Source organism: Palaemon carinicauda, unplaced genomic scaffold (assembly GCF_036898095.1).
Source record: "Palaemon carinicauda isolate YSFRI2023 unplaced genomic scaffold, ASM3689809v2 scaffold229, whole genome shotgun sequence".
Taxonomy (NCBI): domain Eukaryota; kingdom Metazoa; phylum Arthropoda; class Malacostraca; order Decapoda; family Palaemonidae; genus Palaemon; species Palaemon carinicauda.
In genome coordinates, this window is record NW_027169909.1 from 142,007 (window position 1) to 155,909 (window position 13,903).

Genomic DNA, 13,903 nt, shown 5'->3' on the forward strand with positions numbered 1-13,903 from the left:
AGGGGACAGCCATCAAATCAAGTCAACATAGAAACCCCTAAGTTATAGTCAACATAGAAACCCCTAAGTTATAGTCAACATCGAAACCCCTAAGTTATAGTCAACATAGAAACCCCTAAGTTATAGTCAACATAGAAACCCCTACGTTATAGTCAACATAGAAACCCCTAAGTTATAGTCAACATAGAAACCCCTAAGTTATAGTCAACATAGAAACCCCTAAGTTATAGTCAACATCGAAACCCCTAAGTTATAGTCAACATAGAAACCCCTAAGTTATAGTCAACATCGAAACCCCTAAGTTATAGTCAACATAGAAACCCCTAAGTTATAGTCAACATAGAAACCCCTACGTTATAGTCAACATAGAAACCCCTAAGTTATAGTCAACATAGAAACCCCTAAGTTATAGTCAACATAGAAACGTTTATATATGTAGTGAAGAGTTGTCTAGCGTCAAAGTTTGAAGTGTATTGAACAAGATATTCATATATAGAACATGGAAGGAAGAATCGGTTAAATATATTCCCAATGAATATGTCGACCCAAGAAAAAGAAATTCTTAAAGTAGACTTGAAAATTGGATTAAACACAGGATAAAGAGTCCATAATTATTACTAGATAAGCTACAACCCTAGTGGGAAAAGCAATACGCTATAAGCCCAAGGGTTCCAACAGGGAAATATAGCACAGAAAGTTAAGAAAACAAGGAAATAAACAAACTACAAGTAATGAATAGTTAAATAAAGTATTTTTAAAAACTAACATAATGGATATTTCATATATATATTATGAAAAATAAAACGAAGAGAAATAATATAGAATACTGTGCCTGAGTGGCCCTTCAAGCAAGAGCTAAAAAAAGAAAAAAAGTTAGCAATTTAAATAAAGTCTGCAACATCCACTTCAGTAAAAGATTAAATCAAGACGATACAGTATTCCAGGAATGTCTAAAAATTTGTAGAAAACCAGTAGATATGGAAATAACTATAAGCAGACCTGTAAGAAGGCCCAGGAAATTGGGGACAAAAGACATAAAAGGAATTCGGGTATGAATTACAGGACAAAAATAAGACAGTGGACGACTATCATATCAAGCGTAACTCCACAAAAATTTGTAGCCAATGTAGAAATGCTTTTAACTATAGTGAAGAATTATAGCTAATGAAAAAGTTTGAAAACATGATTATAAAAGATATTCATAAACAATGTGACAGGAAGGCCCGATAACAGAAATTACAGATGAATATGTTGACCCAAGATAAAAAATAAATTCTTGAACAAAGTTGACCTTCCACTTGACGTCAAGAATAGAAAAAATGTGGCAGCTTTCAAGAAAAACCTGAAGATTTATCTTTTTAGAAAGTGTTATAATAGTGACCTGAAAACTACTAAGCCTGAATACAAATGCTAGCGAAATAACTGATAAGATACAGAGCAGAATATTAACTGGAAAGAAATTATTTTCATACACCAAGGCCCGCCTGAACAGACTTTAGTGTCTGATGAAGGGCGAGAAATGAACCCGTAAAAGTAACAAGACCCATTTTAATAAGTTACAAGTTCCAAACAATCACAGTACAGTAGAAAATGGAAATGAAGGCCAAAAGTGAACAAAATAGAACAGTGAGGAACACACGTAAAACTAATCTTGCTAAGATTAAACCTAGATGGAAAAAGAGACACTTTCCAACATACTGGAGTCAACATCAATAACAATCTGATATCATGGATAGAAATAAAGAGAAGAGTGCACCAGGAATGTGTTTTGTCCCAGACCTATTTGCAATGATAGAAATAGAGAGAGGAGTGCACCAGGGATGTGTTTTGTCCCAAGACCTATTTGCAATGATAGAAATAGAGAGAGGAATGCACCAGGGATGTGTATGGTCCCCAGACCTATTTGCAATGAGGACAGAAATAGAGAGAGGAGTGCACCAGGGATGCGTTTTGTCCCAAGACCTATTTGCAATGATAGAAATAGAGAGAGGAATGCACCAGGGATGTGTTTTGTCCCAAGACCTATTTGCAATGATAGAAATAGAGAGAGGAATGCACCAGGGATGTGTTTTGTCTCCAAACCTATTTGCAATATATGGGGAAAATACCTCGAGAAACACTATAGATACAGTATTAGTATTGGAGGAGTAAATATAAATAACAATATGACAGTGATCATTGCTGACACTGCCAAAAAGTAACAATCAAACAACTTTGTTTACCTGGGTAGTATGGTGACTCAAGATGGTAGAAAATAACCGAGAAATAGATAATCCTGATAGACAAAAATGCATTTCAAAATATAAAAAATATGCCGACATATAATAGAGTTGGTGTACAAACAAGAATTAGGGCTTTAAGAACATATGTGTGGTCCACCCTTACGGATGGGTCGGAAAGCTGGACAATAATGAGTTGAGAAACAAGGTAAATACAGCAGAAATGATATTTTACAGGAGTATGCTCAGAATGCCTTGGATGGACAAAGTAACAAATGAAAACATAATGGCAAGTTTTGGAGTGCAGAGAGCAATGGCAAAGGAAATAAGAGAGACAAAACAGTTTTCTTGGGCTATTCATAAGAAGAGAAAATTGAGCATAATGTCTCACTGGGAGGATAGAAGGGAAAGCAGAGAATAAAGTACATGGAAAGTATTGTGGTGGTCTTTGAGGGTAATTATACAAACAAATGAAGTGATACAAATGGCTAGAGTCAGGGAGAGGGAAAGGTGGAGATAACTGACCCCCACCGTCCAAGACATGGCATTTCCGTAAGTACTGTAAGGCTGCATGGAAATGTCATAAATGATCAAAACAGTTGAGAACGAATGCGTCTATAAAAGTTAACAATGATAATGTTAAATTTGTAGAAGTATTCAGGTGAAAGAATGCCCGGAAAACAAAGAGAAGAGTTCAATGGCTTGTCAGAGACCGAATCTATTACCAACAGACAAAATGATTAATAATTTTCTCTTTAGTTTGACAGAACATTGGACAAAACTTTACTAAACATCTAAGTTATCAATAATCAAAGAATTTTTGACTTCCTTCAACTTAACTCCTGTCACACCAGTTAAATTTAACATAAAGGTTTGGAATCTAGTCTCCATTTCACAAATTAAAAAAATCTAAAATGGGATTTTAGCAGAAATATTCAATACAAAAAAAAAATCTATTTACTCCACTTAAGACAATTCTAATACAGGATATTACTCATATCTAAAGGCAATCCTATTTCAACTCCTCTACAGGGGCAATCCTATTGAAATATATTACTCCTCTACAGAGTAACTCAATTCACAGCTTTCAACATTGACCCAAGATATAATTCATGAATAAACCTATAATGGTTCTGGCCCCATACCTCCAATTCATTAGTCTTTTCCCAATGATTTAGAAGACTAGTTACATAATGTTTGAAATTACTGTCTACATATTCCTCAACCTGAAAATTTTTTCAGATCAAAGCAAACATATACTGTATACCAGAACCAAATCTCATAAGTCAAAATAGACAAAAACCACAATTGTTTCACTCTAACAGAGTCAAAATAGATAATAAAAACCACTAAGTTTCATGATTTTGGCAGTAAAAATGTAAAAACAACAAAATCCTTCACTGCAAAGGTTATAAAGATAACACCAAGCTTTTATTTATATCATAAACGTTTAGATTATGTCCAAGGCCGAGGGATGAGGCCGAACTAGTAAGTGCAGCTGCTCCACAGGAGAATGTCGACTACTGGAACGTGGCCCCTTCAAAATACGAAACAGGGGAGCAAGCATACCTGAAAGATATGAGAAGATAATTAGATCACTGTATTATAAAGTTGATGTACACATGAACTATCACAGAAAAGCTACGATAAAAAAGTTCTGGTGATATTGAAGAACTTACACATCATGAATGGTAAACCTAACCTAACCTAACTTCCTTGACATAAGTCTTCAAAAGACCAAACAATCATATCTTTATGCTATAGAGATATTTTTCGTTAAGGAAAGGTGGACGCCAGAGAAATATCAAGTTAAAAAAGCAAACAGCTGGGTACAAAGATGTCTAATTTTAAGGCTCACATAAATTACCTTAAAAGGTACCATATAAAATTTTGGTGATATCAGATTTTAAACAATATGAAATGGAAATGACTTCCTCGACACAGTCTTCGAAAAACCAAGCAATCACATCTCTAGGCTATCAAGAATTTACTTGAACGTAAGGTGGACACCATAGGAATAAACAGCTAAAAAAGGGGAACAGCTGGGCACAAAAACATCAAAGTTCAAAGATGCAAGAGAGGATTGTACTGCAACCTGCATTCGGTAGCCTTAAGAAATCACTGGATTGAAATATCTTCTAGTACAGCAGTATCTCCTTCCTGGATACACACTTCTACTCTGGATACTTATCTTCTTTCCCACTACTGTCCCTATATTAAGGGGTTGGTTCTACGCCCTCTCCAATGCCTTCTACCGAAGGCATCCTTTTCCACCAAACCTTTTCTTTCCATATCACCCTCAACCTTACCTCTCGCCGTCTAATTTTCTACCTCCCGCTCGATCTCCTCCCCCTAAAAGGTTCCTCCTAAGGCCTCCTCACTCCTCACCATCCATCCTAAACACGTATCTACTTCTCAGTTGGGACACATTGATCACCTCTGTGATCTTCACAACACCTGCCATTTTTACTTCATCATTTCACAATCTATCAATCAGTGATATTTCCATAGTCCACCTCAGCATTTTCATCTCTCTCTCAAGCTTTACTATTTTCATCTTTTAGAGTCTTAAGAGCCCACATTTCCAATCCATACATTAACACTGGTCTTACTACTGTGCTATAGAATACTCTACGATTATGAAAATCAAAATACTTCATAAATATAATAGCTAACAAGCATGCTCTAATTTCCTGTCAATAAAAGATAGTATGCAGGTCATGGTTATAAAATACAAGTTAGAGTTAGGAAAACTTTGGGTGGATATTTTTAAGCAATAAATGCACTGAATGTTGGATAACCATTTGTTAATGAAAATAATTTACATGCAACTATAACATGAGAGAGAGAGAGAGAGAGAGAGAGAGAGAGAGAGAGAGAGAGAGAGAGAGAGAGAGAGAGAGAGAGACTCCTGTACCTTTGAAAATTGAGTCAAAATATGGAGAGCAGGCTGCTAAAACACATCGGTGGGGCCTCAAACTGAAGTCCTGCTACACGAAGAATGACATCACAACAGCGAACCAGTTCCCGTTGGCTTCTTAATTTCTCATGGCATTTATCAGGGAGCAGTGTCAAAGCCATTGCTTTGGGCTGTGGCACCCTAGCAGTACCAGCTGAACTCGGCTGAGTCCCTGGTTAGGCTGGAGGAACGTAGAGAGTAGAGGTCCCCTTTTTTGTTTTGTTTCTTGTTGATGTCGGCTACCCCCCAAAATTGGGGGAAGTGCCTTTGGTATATGGATGGATATTTAACATCTGAAAATATAAAATTCAACCTATAGTGTTGGGTTCAGGAAAGTTACACGAACAAAATATCAGTCAAGACCAGCTGAAAACATAATGAAAAATTCAGGCACTGAAAAAATAATCTTATATCAGAATTACCTAGAATTCATTCTCTAGCCTTTCTATTATTATTATCATTATTATTATTACTATCCAAGCTACAACCCCAATTGGAAAAGCAAGATGCTATAAGCCCAGGGGCTCCAATAGGGAAAAATAGCCCAGTGAGGAAAGGAAATAAGGAAATAAATAACTGAAGAGAACAAATTAACAATAAATCATTCTAGAAAAAGTAATGTCAAAAGAGATATGTCATATATAAACTATTAACGTCAAAAACAAATATGTCATATATAAACTATAAAAAGACTCATGTCCGCCTGGTCAACAAAAAGGCATTTGCTCCAACTTTGAACTTTTGAAGTTCTGATTCAACAACTGACTAAAATAAAATATACCTGTACAAGAACAATTTTTTTCCATGACGTATGTAAAACCGCTTCTTTCTGTGGGATACAGGAGCTGGTAAATGAAGTAGATATCTTCTAGGAAGTAGTTTTTCTGATGCCTCTTCTGCTAATTCGTCCACTTCTTCATTTCCGGACACACCCACATGACCTGGAACCCAGTAAAACTTAAACTTCCTTGCCTGCAGAAGGACAAATATACAGCCACTCTAAAAAGTTTAAAATTAAAGGGTTCATAGGATTTAAAAACTGTCAATGCCTGCAACACACTACTTCCATCACTAAAAATGGTAAAATTTTCATCTCATTAATGCTACTTTTTTCAAGAACAGTCAGGATACCATACAGCTCTGCTGTTAACCCTTTTACCCCCAAAGGGACGTACTGGTACGTTTCACATAAGACATCCCTTTACCCCCATGGACGTACCGGTACGTCCTTGCAAAAAAATGCTATAAAAATTTTTTTTTTTCATGTTTTTGATAATTTTTTGAAAAAATTCAGGCATTTTCCAAGAGAATGAGACCAACCTGACCTCTCTATGACAAAAATTAAGGCTGTTAGAGCAATTTAAAAAAAATATACTGCAAAATGTGCTGGGAAAAAAATAACCCCTTGGGGGTTAAGGGTTGGAAATTTCCAAATAGCCTGGGGGTTAAAGGGATAAGATAGAGGAGGCTAAAGGGAGTGTACATTTATAGCTCAAATGACAAAATTGGAAGTAATTTGAATTATTTCTAGCAATACAAAGCTGGAGATCTTTATTGTGAAGGCTCACCTCTTGGTGGGTGGAGGACAAAAACCAACTGGCTGGCATCTGTCCCGGGACAGCCTCTGTTTTGTGATACCTTGAGGGATCCTGCACCGTGTCATCCTCACAGGATAATGGCCTGGGCAATCATTGCTGAGAGAGAGAGAGAGAGAGAGGAGAGAGAGAGGAGAGAGAGAGAGAGAGAGAGGAGAGAGAGAGAGAGAGAGAGAGAGAGAGAGAGAGAGAGAGAGAGAGAGAGTTCCAAAGGTGAGAGAGAGAGAGTTCCAAAGGTGAGAGAGAGAGAGTGAGTGTGTGTTCCAAAGGTGAGAGAGAGAGAGAGAGAGAGAGAGAGAGAGAGAGAGAGAGAGAGAGAGAGAGAGAGAGAGAGAGAGAGAGAGAGAGAGAGAGTGTGTGTTCCAAAGGTGAGAGAGAGAGAGAGAGAGTGTGTTCCAAAGGTGAGAGAGAGAGAGAGTGTGTGTTCCAAAGTAAGAGAGAGAGAGAGAGAGAGTGTGTGTTCCAAAGTAAGAGAGAGAGAGAGAGAGAGTGTGTGTGTTCCAAAGGTGAGAGAGAGAGTGTGTGTTCCAAAGGTGAGAGAGAGAGAGAGTGTGTGTTCCAAAGGTGAGAGAGAGAGAGAGAGAGAGAGAGAGAGAGAGAGAGAGAGAGAGAGAGAGAGAGAGAGAGAGAGTGTTAGTTAGTTTTCCATTCCAAAGGTAAGGCTACGAGAGTTTAACTTTAAGACATCTTATAAATACCAAATATAAAGGGAGTTACTTTAACATCCCACTACTAACACATACCATATCAGGTCAACAAATGCATAATGACTGCAAACTAAGGTTAATTAAACAATGCAACAAATAAAAGGAATTACAGGTCCTCAACTTAAAAATCTAATTGGTTTAAGAAACTGTTTGAAAGTCAAATTGTTTGCAAGTTGAATTTTGTTAAATTTTGGCTTAAGGTAGGCTTAACCTGACTTACATCCATCCATCCATATACCAAGGCACTTCCCCCAATTTTGGGGGGGTAGCCAACACCAACAATGAAACAAAACAAAAAGGGGACCTCAACTCTCTATGTTCCTTCAGCCTAATCAGGGACTCAACAGAGTTCAGCTGTACTGCTAGGGTGCCACAGCCCCAACCTCCCACATTTCCACCCACAGATGAAGCTTCATAATGCGGACTCCACTACTGCTGCTAACCTGACTTACAGGCCTAAAATTTCCAGATACAAAACTAGAAAAATAGTAAAGTTTCATAGGAAATATTTTAACCATACAAACCGGAGACCTTTAATAAGAGCATGACTTTGGCATAGCTGGAAATGGCCGTTAAGCATTCAATGAGGTAAACGCGCCCGGCTGTCAGGTCACCTGCCCACCTGATAGGTAGCACTACCTTCACTTTGACCTTTGACCTAGGACTTAACCCTTTTACCCCCGGGCTATTTGGAAATTTCCAACCCTTCACCCCCAAAGGTTATTTTTATCCCATCACATTTTGCAGTATACTTTTTTAAATTGCTCTAACAGGCTTAATTTTTGTCTTAGAGAGGTCAGGTTGGTCTCATTCTCTTGGAAAATGCCTGAATTTTTCAAAAAGTTATCAAAAATAGGAAAAAAAAGTTTTAGAGCATTTTTTTGCAAGGACGTACCAGTACGTCCATGGGGGGTAAAAGGGATGGCTTTTGTGAAACGTACCAGTACGTCCTTTGGGGGTATAGGGATGGCTTTTGTGAAACGTACCAGTACGTCCATGGGGGGTAAGGGATGGCTTTTGTGAAACGTACCAGTACGTCCATGGGGGTAAAGGATGGCTTTTGTGAAACGTACCAGTACGTCCACGTGGGGTAAAGGGATGGCTTTTGTGAAACGTACCAGTACGTCCTTTGGGGGTAAAAGGGTTAAAGAGTGGAATAAATACATAAGGCTGGGAGGAACGTAGAGAGTAGAGGTCCCCTTTTTGTTTTGTTTCATTTGTTGATGTCGGCTACCCCCCCAAAATTGGGGAAGTGCCTTGGTAGATGTATGTATAAAAATCATTGAAGTTTCCACATAAGTTTATGCTATATATAATGCCAAAAGAATGAAAAGTTATTATTATTACTAGCCAAGCTATAACCCTAGTTGGAAAAGCATGATGCTATAAGCCCAAGGGCTCCAACAGGGAAAAAATAGCCCAGTACAGAAAGGAAAAAGGAAATAAACTCCAAGAGAAGTAATAATCAAAATAAAGTTTCAAGATAACTAACATTAAATTAGATCTACCTTATATAAACTATAACAACTTCATAAAAAAAGTGGAAGAGAAACCACATAGAAAAAACATGCCCGTTAAAGGAGACTTATCCTAAGGGGAGTGGAAATCCCTGCATGACCAATCTGACTGCTTTACTGACCCAGGATATGTCAATGTACTTTGGTCCTGAAGAAAGTCAGTCATGACTCCTGTTCAATATCCTAACTACCTGGGCATAGAGATTTCAGGCTAGGCCTCCCTTAGGGATTATTATTATTATTATTACTAGCTAAGCTACAACCCTAGTTGGAAAAGCAAGATGCTATAAGCCAGGGACCTCTAACTGGGAAAATAGCCCAGTGAGGAAAGGAAACAAGGAAAAATAAAATATTTTAAGAACAGTAACATTAGAATAAATGTTTCCTATATATACTACAAAAACTTTAACAAGTGGAATTGAAATAAGATAGAATAGTGTGCCAGAGTGTACCCTCAAGCAAGAGAACTCTTAACCCAAGACAGTGGAAGACCCTGATACAACCCTAGTTGGAAAAGCAAGATGCCATAAGCCCAAGGGTTCAAACATGGAAAAATACCCCAGTAAGGAAAAGAAATAAGGAGATAAATCAACTAGAAAAAAGTAATAAACAATTGAAATAAAATATACTGTATTAAAAACAGGAACTGCATTAAAATAATCTTTCTTATATAAACTATAGAAAGAAACTTAAGTCAGCCTGTTCAACATAGAAACACTGCAAGTTTGAACTTTTAAAAGTTCCATCAATTCAACTACCTGATTAGGAATATCATTCCAAAGCTGGAATAAACTTCTTCAATACTGTGTAATAGTGGAAAAGCCTTATGAGAATCTAAATTGGTTTTTCACAAAGTGGGCAGTAGATTGACATTGTGAGCAGTGAGGCAAAGGCTGTCTCTGGGCCGCGATAGAGTCGCAATAAGAGCATTTAAGAAATAACCAGTTCACTTTTTCCTTTGTTTTTGCATAGTCTTATGTCAAAACATGTCGGTTTATGAATAATAAAGTCATTAGAATTATAAGCGAATGCATTGCTCTGTTGCGTGGTTCAAAGTATATCAAGGGGGGAAGGGTTCTCTAGGAGTTCATCTGGAAACCAGGGGGACACCACCCTGAAAAAGTTTGGGAACAACGGATTTCAGTCCTATAGGACTAAATGATTGAATGTACATACATACATATACTAAGGCACTTCCCCCAATTTTGGGGGGTAGCCGACATCAAACAAATGAAACAGAAAAGGGGACCTCTCCTCTCTACGTTCCTCCCAGCCTGACAAGGGACTCAACAGAGTTCGGCTGGTACTGCTAGGGGTGCCGCAGCCCACCCTCCCCCCGTTATCCACCACAGATGAAGCTTCATAACACTGATTCCCCTACTGCTGCTACCTTCGCAGTCATCCAAGGCACCGGAGGAAGCAGCAGGGGCCTACAGGAATGTAGTAGCATTATATGATTAATGAGAATGTGTAAATTTTCTCCATACTTCCCCTTGTAGAGTTTCAGCCCACGATAGAGACTGTTGTGAGAATGGTTTTTAACGAGTACTTAAACTATTGATAGGGTGCGGGGTAAGAAGCCAGGCCCTCTCCCCAGTCTGAAAGCTTTACTTATGACCTTTCGGTCCAGGACTGGGAGGGAAGTTAGGTTATAGTCGGGTTTATATAGCTATGAATAATTTCTGTTAATAGGGAGACTCACTGCTTAGTGGGTTGGTAGTCCCCCTAGAACTGAACTGGTTGGTTTTCTTCCTTGGAAGTATCCAACCCCCTTGGGTCCCATATGGGAGCAAAACAGTGATTCCAGGAAGCTCCTATTTCTCTTTCGTAGGGATGAAAAGACTGATAGAACCTGTCTTGTACACAGATATATGTATCTGCCAAATGAAAAAACCTTTAAATGGGAGATGTCAGTTTTTAATACTTTACCTGTATGATGATTAATGGGTTTGTATAGATTTCACCATCCCTCGTTTAGGAAGAATGTGGAAGATACCTCTTTTAAAGATAAAGAATGGAGCTCTGATGTGTAACTTGAAAGCAGTATGGCAGGATGTATAACCCAAGCCATTTATTAATCCTACTGACGATAGTCCAACAGAAAAAACTTACCCGTTACTTTATCAGTACCTGGACTTTCAGACAAGGATATTAAACCAAACAATCCTTAAAACAAGAAATGTTAATACCTGTATAAATCTACAACAACAACAGCCGCAGTTTCTAGTCACTGCAGGACAATGGGATGGAGAAGGTCTCGAACCTGGGATCATATACTACGGAATGGGACTTCTTTGGAGCCGCCTTTTGGCTTTAGCTGTTTGGAGACAGCTATTTGGCGCCAAAGTGGTTTACCGACGTCCTTTTCGAGGGTAGCGACATCCTTTTTGAGATAGCGACATCCTTCATAAGGCCAGGCTATTTTGGCATTTCGAGATCAAATGAAATGCTGGATCTTTTTTTCTAAATGGTATCATTTTCATCTATAATTCTTTTTTTCATTTCAAAGGTAAAGCTATGAGAGTTAAAGAGAATCTTTGTTGATAAAAGCAAGTTTAAATTAATAAAACAACGATTGCAAGAGAAATATTATACAAACCATTAAGTGTTATACAGGAGGACTCATCCTTGGGGGGGAAGGAAGTTCCCGTCCAAACCGACTGAAAATTCATCCGGGGAGACAGATACTCGAGTGGGTATGCTGCAGACACAGTGAAGGATCCAACACCTGGTGTACCACCGGTTTTAGCAATACCAGCTAGTCCATGGTCCTTGCAACAAGAGAGAGAGAATTATTATAAGACAATTTTAAGGGGACCGTCCGGGTTGGTATTTTGGCATACCAACTTGAAAAATTCAAAAATCGTTTTATTGTCTCTCTGTATAGAGAAACATATCGTACATGCTCTCCAGAAGTTTCACCCATTATTTTTACAAATAACGAAGATATAGAGGTTTTTAAATGATGACGTCATCCCTACTGTGTCGTCTGCATAACTTAGTTTGACAAAATCGTCTTTGTGTGTAATTTTGCATATATATAGCGATTTTTCACTTATATTTCGTTCTATCGTACGTCTGGCAGAAATGGAAGTCATTTGTAGAGTGTAGATGAACGAAGTATACTACAATAACAGAAGCCAAAGTTGCCAAAGATGTATAGAAGTTATAATCGATGCCTATGTTTACTTGAAGTTCGTATGTACATTGTGTTTCCACAATGCCTTCGGGAACATTATAGCAAGGCCAATGTTACCTAAGGTTGTAGAAAGAACAAATAGTCAATAATTTTCCCAAACAATGAAAATAGCGGTCTTTAAATGATGACGTCACCTTATGGCGTCGTCTGCTTGACTGAGTTAGACAGGTGCGGCAGTTTCTCTCTCTCTCTCTCTCTCTCTCCCTCTCTCGAATTATTTACCACTGCCATTTATACAAATACTTTATCTTCTCTCTCTCTCTCTCTCTCTCTCTCTCCTCTCTCTCTCTTCTCTCTCTCTCTCGAATTATTTAAAACTACCATTTATACAAATACTATAATAACAATGTTCAACTCTCTCTCTCTCTCTCTCTCTCATGTTTCGAAATCTCGTACCTCTGGCAGAAATGAAAGACATTGGTAGAGGGTTAGGTGAATGAAAACTACCACCTACGAACACATCACAAAAGTCTCCAAAGACATGTAGAAATTATAATGCATGTGTTTTATTTACTTGAAGTTTGTATGTTGATTGTGCTTTCACAACGTCCTCTGGAATTTTATAAGCAATGCCAATGTTACATAAGGTGATAGAAAGAACAAAAAGTAAGTGGAGAACAAGAAAACAGAAGCCAAAGATGCCAAAGATGTATAAAAGTTATAATGTATGCGTTTGTTTACTTGAAGTTCGTATGTACATTGTGTTTCCACAACGCCCTCCGGGAACATTATAGCAAGGCCAATGTTACCTAAGGTTGTAGAAAGAACAAATAGTCAATAATTTTTACAAACAATGAAAATAGCGGTCTTTAAATGATGACGTCATCCTTGACAGATGCGTAGATCTCTCTCTCTCCTCTCTCTCTCTCTCTCTCTCTCTCTCTCTCTCTCTCTCTCTCTCGAATTATATACCCCTGCTATTTATACAAATACTTGTATTCTCTCTCTCTCCTCTCTCTCTCTCTCTCTCTCTCTCTCTCTCTCTCTCTCTCTCTGTACATCCTTTTATTAGATAATAGAATGAATCTCTTTTTTCATTTGTTCGTATATCCTTGCAAAAATTCTTATTCTCCTCTCTCTCTCTCTCTCTCTCTCTCTCTCTCTCTCTCTCTCTCTCTCTCTATCATCTTATTTTATAATAGGATGAATCTCTTTTTCATTTGTACGTATACCCCTTGTAAAAAGTACTTCTCTCTCTCTCTCTCTCTCTCTCTCTCTCTCTCCTCTCTCTCTCTCTCTCTCTCTCTCTCTCTATCATCTTATTTTATAATAGGATGAATCTCTTTTTCATTTGTTCGTATACCCCTTGTAAAATATACTTATTTTCTCTCTCTCTCTCTCTCTCTCTCTCTCTCTCTCTCTCTCTCTCCTCTCTCTCTCTCTCTCTCTCTCCTCTCTCACGAATTATATACCCCTGCTATTTATACAAATACTTGTATTCTCTCTCTCTCTCATCTCTCTCTCTCTCTCTCTCATCTCTCTCTCTCTCTCTCCTCTCTCTCACTCTCCAATTGTTATAAACTCCCATTTATACAAATACTATAATAACAATGTTCAACTCTCTCTCTCTCTCTCTCTCTCTCTCTCTCTCTCTCTCTCATGTTTCGAAATCACGTACCTCTGGCAGAAATGAAAGGCATTGGTAGAGGGTAGGTGAATGAAAACTACCTGCTACGAAAAAATCACCAAAGTTTCCAAAGACATAGA

At 38.0% G+C, this 13,903-nt stretch overlaps 1 protein-coding gene across 9 annotated transcripts in view; it reads right to left on the reverse strand.

The window, feature by feature from the left end:
* Positions 1-913: 913 nt before the first annotated feature.
* Positions 914-13,903, reverse strand: part of LOC137636096 (uncharacterized) — a 59,102-nt gene continuing 46,112 nt past the window's right edge. For 2 of the 9 annotated variants that reach the window (XR_011042924.1, XR_011042926.1), the window contains 4 exons: positions 6,747-6,872; positions 5,960-6,119; positions 5,137-5,471; positions 914-3,788 (listed from right to left, as the gene is read on the reverse strand). Coding sequence is in view for 2 of the 9 variants with exons in the window: in XM_068368515.1 (XP_068224616.1) it covers positions 5,465-5,471; positions 5,960-6,119; positions 6,747-6,827 (248 nt within the window). In the remaining 7 variants the exon portion in view is untranslated. Of the gene's footprint in view, positions 3,789-5,136; positions 5,472-5,959; positions 6,120-6,746; positions 6,873-13,903 lie in introns of those variants that run through there. The other 7 variants (XR_011042922.1, XR_011042921.1, XR_011042923.1 and 4 more) reach the window with 6 other exon arrangements.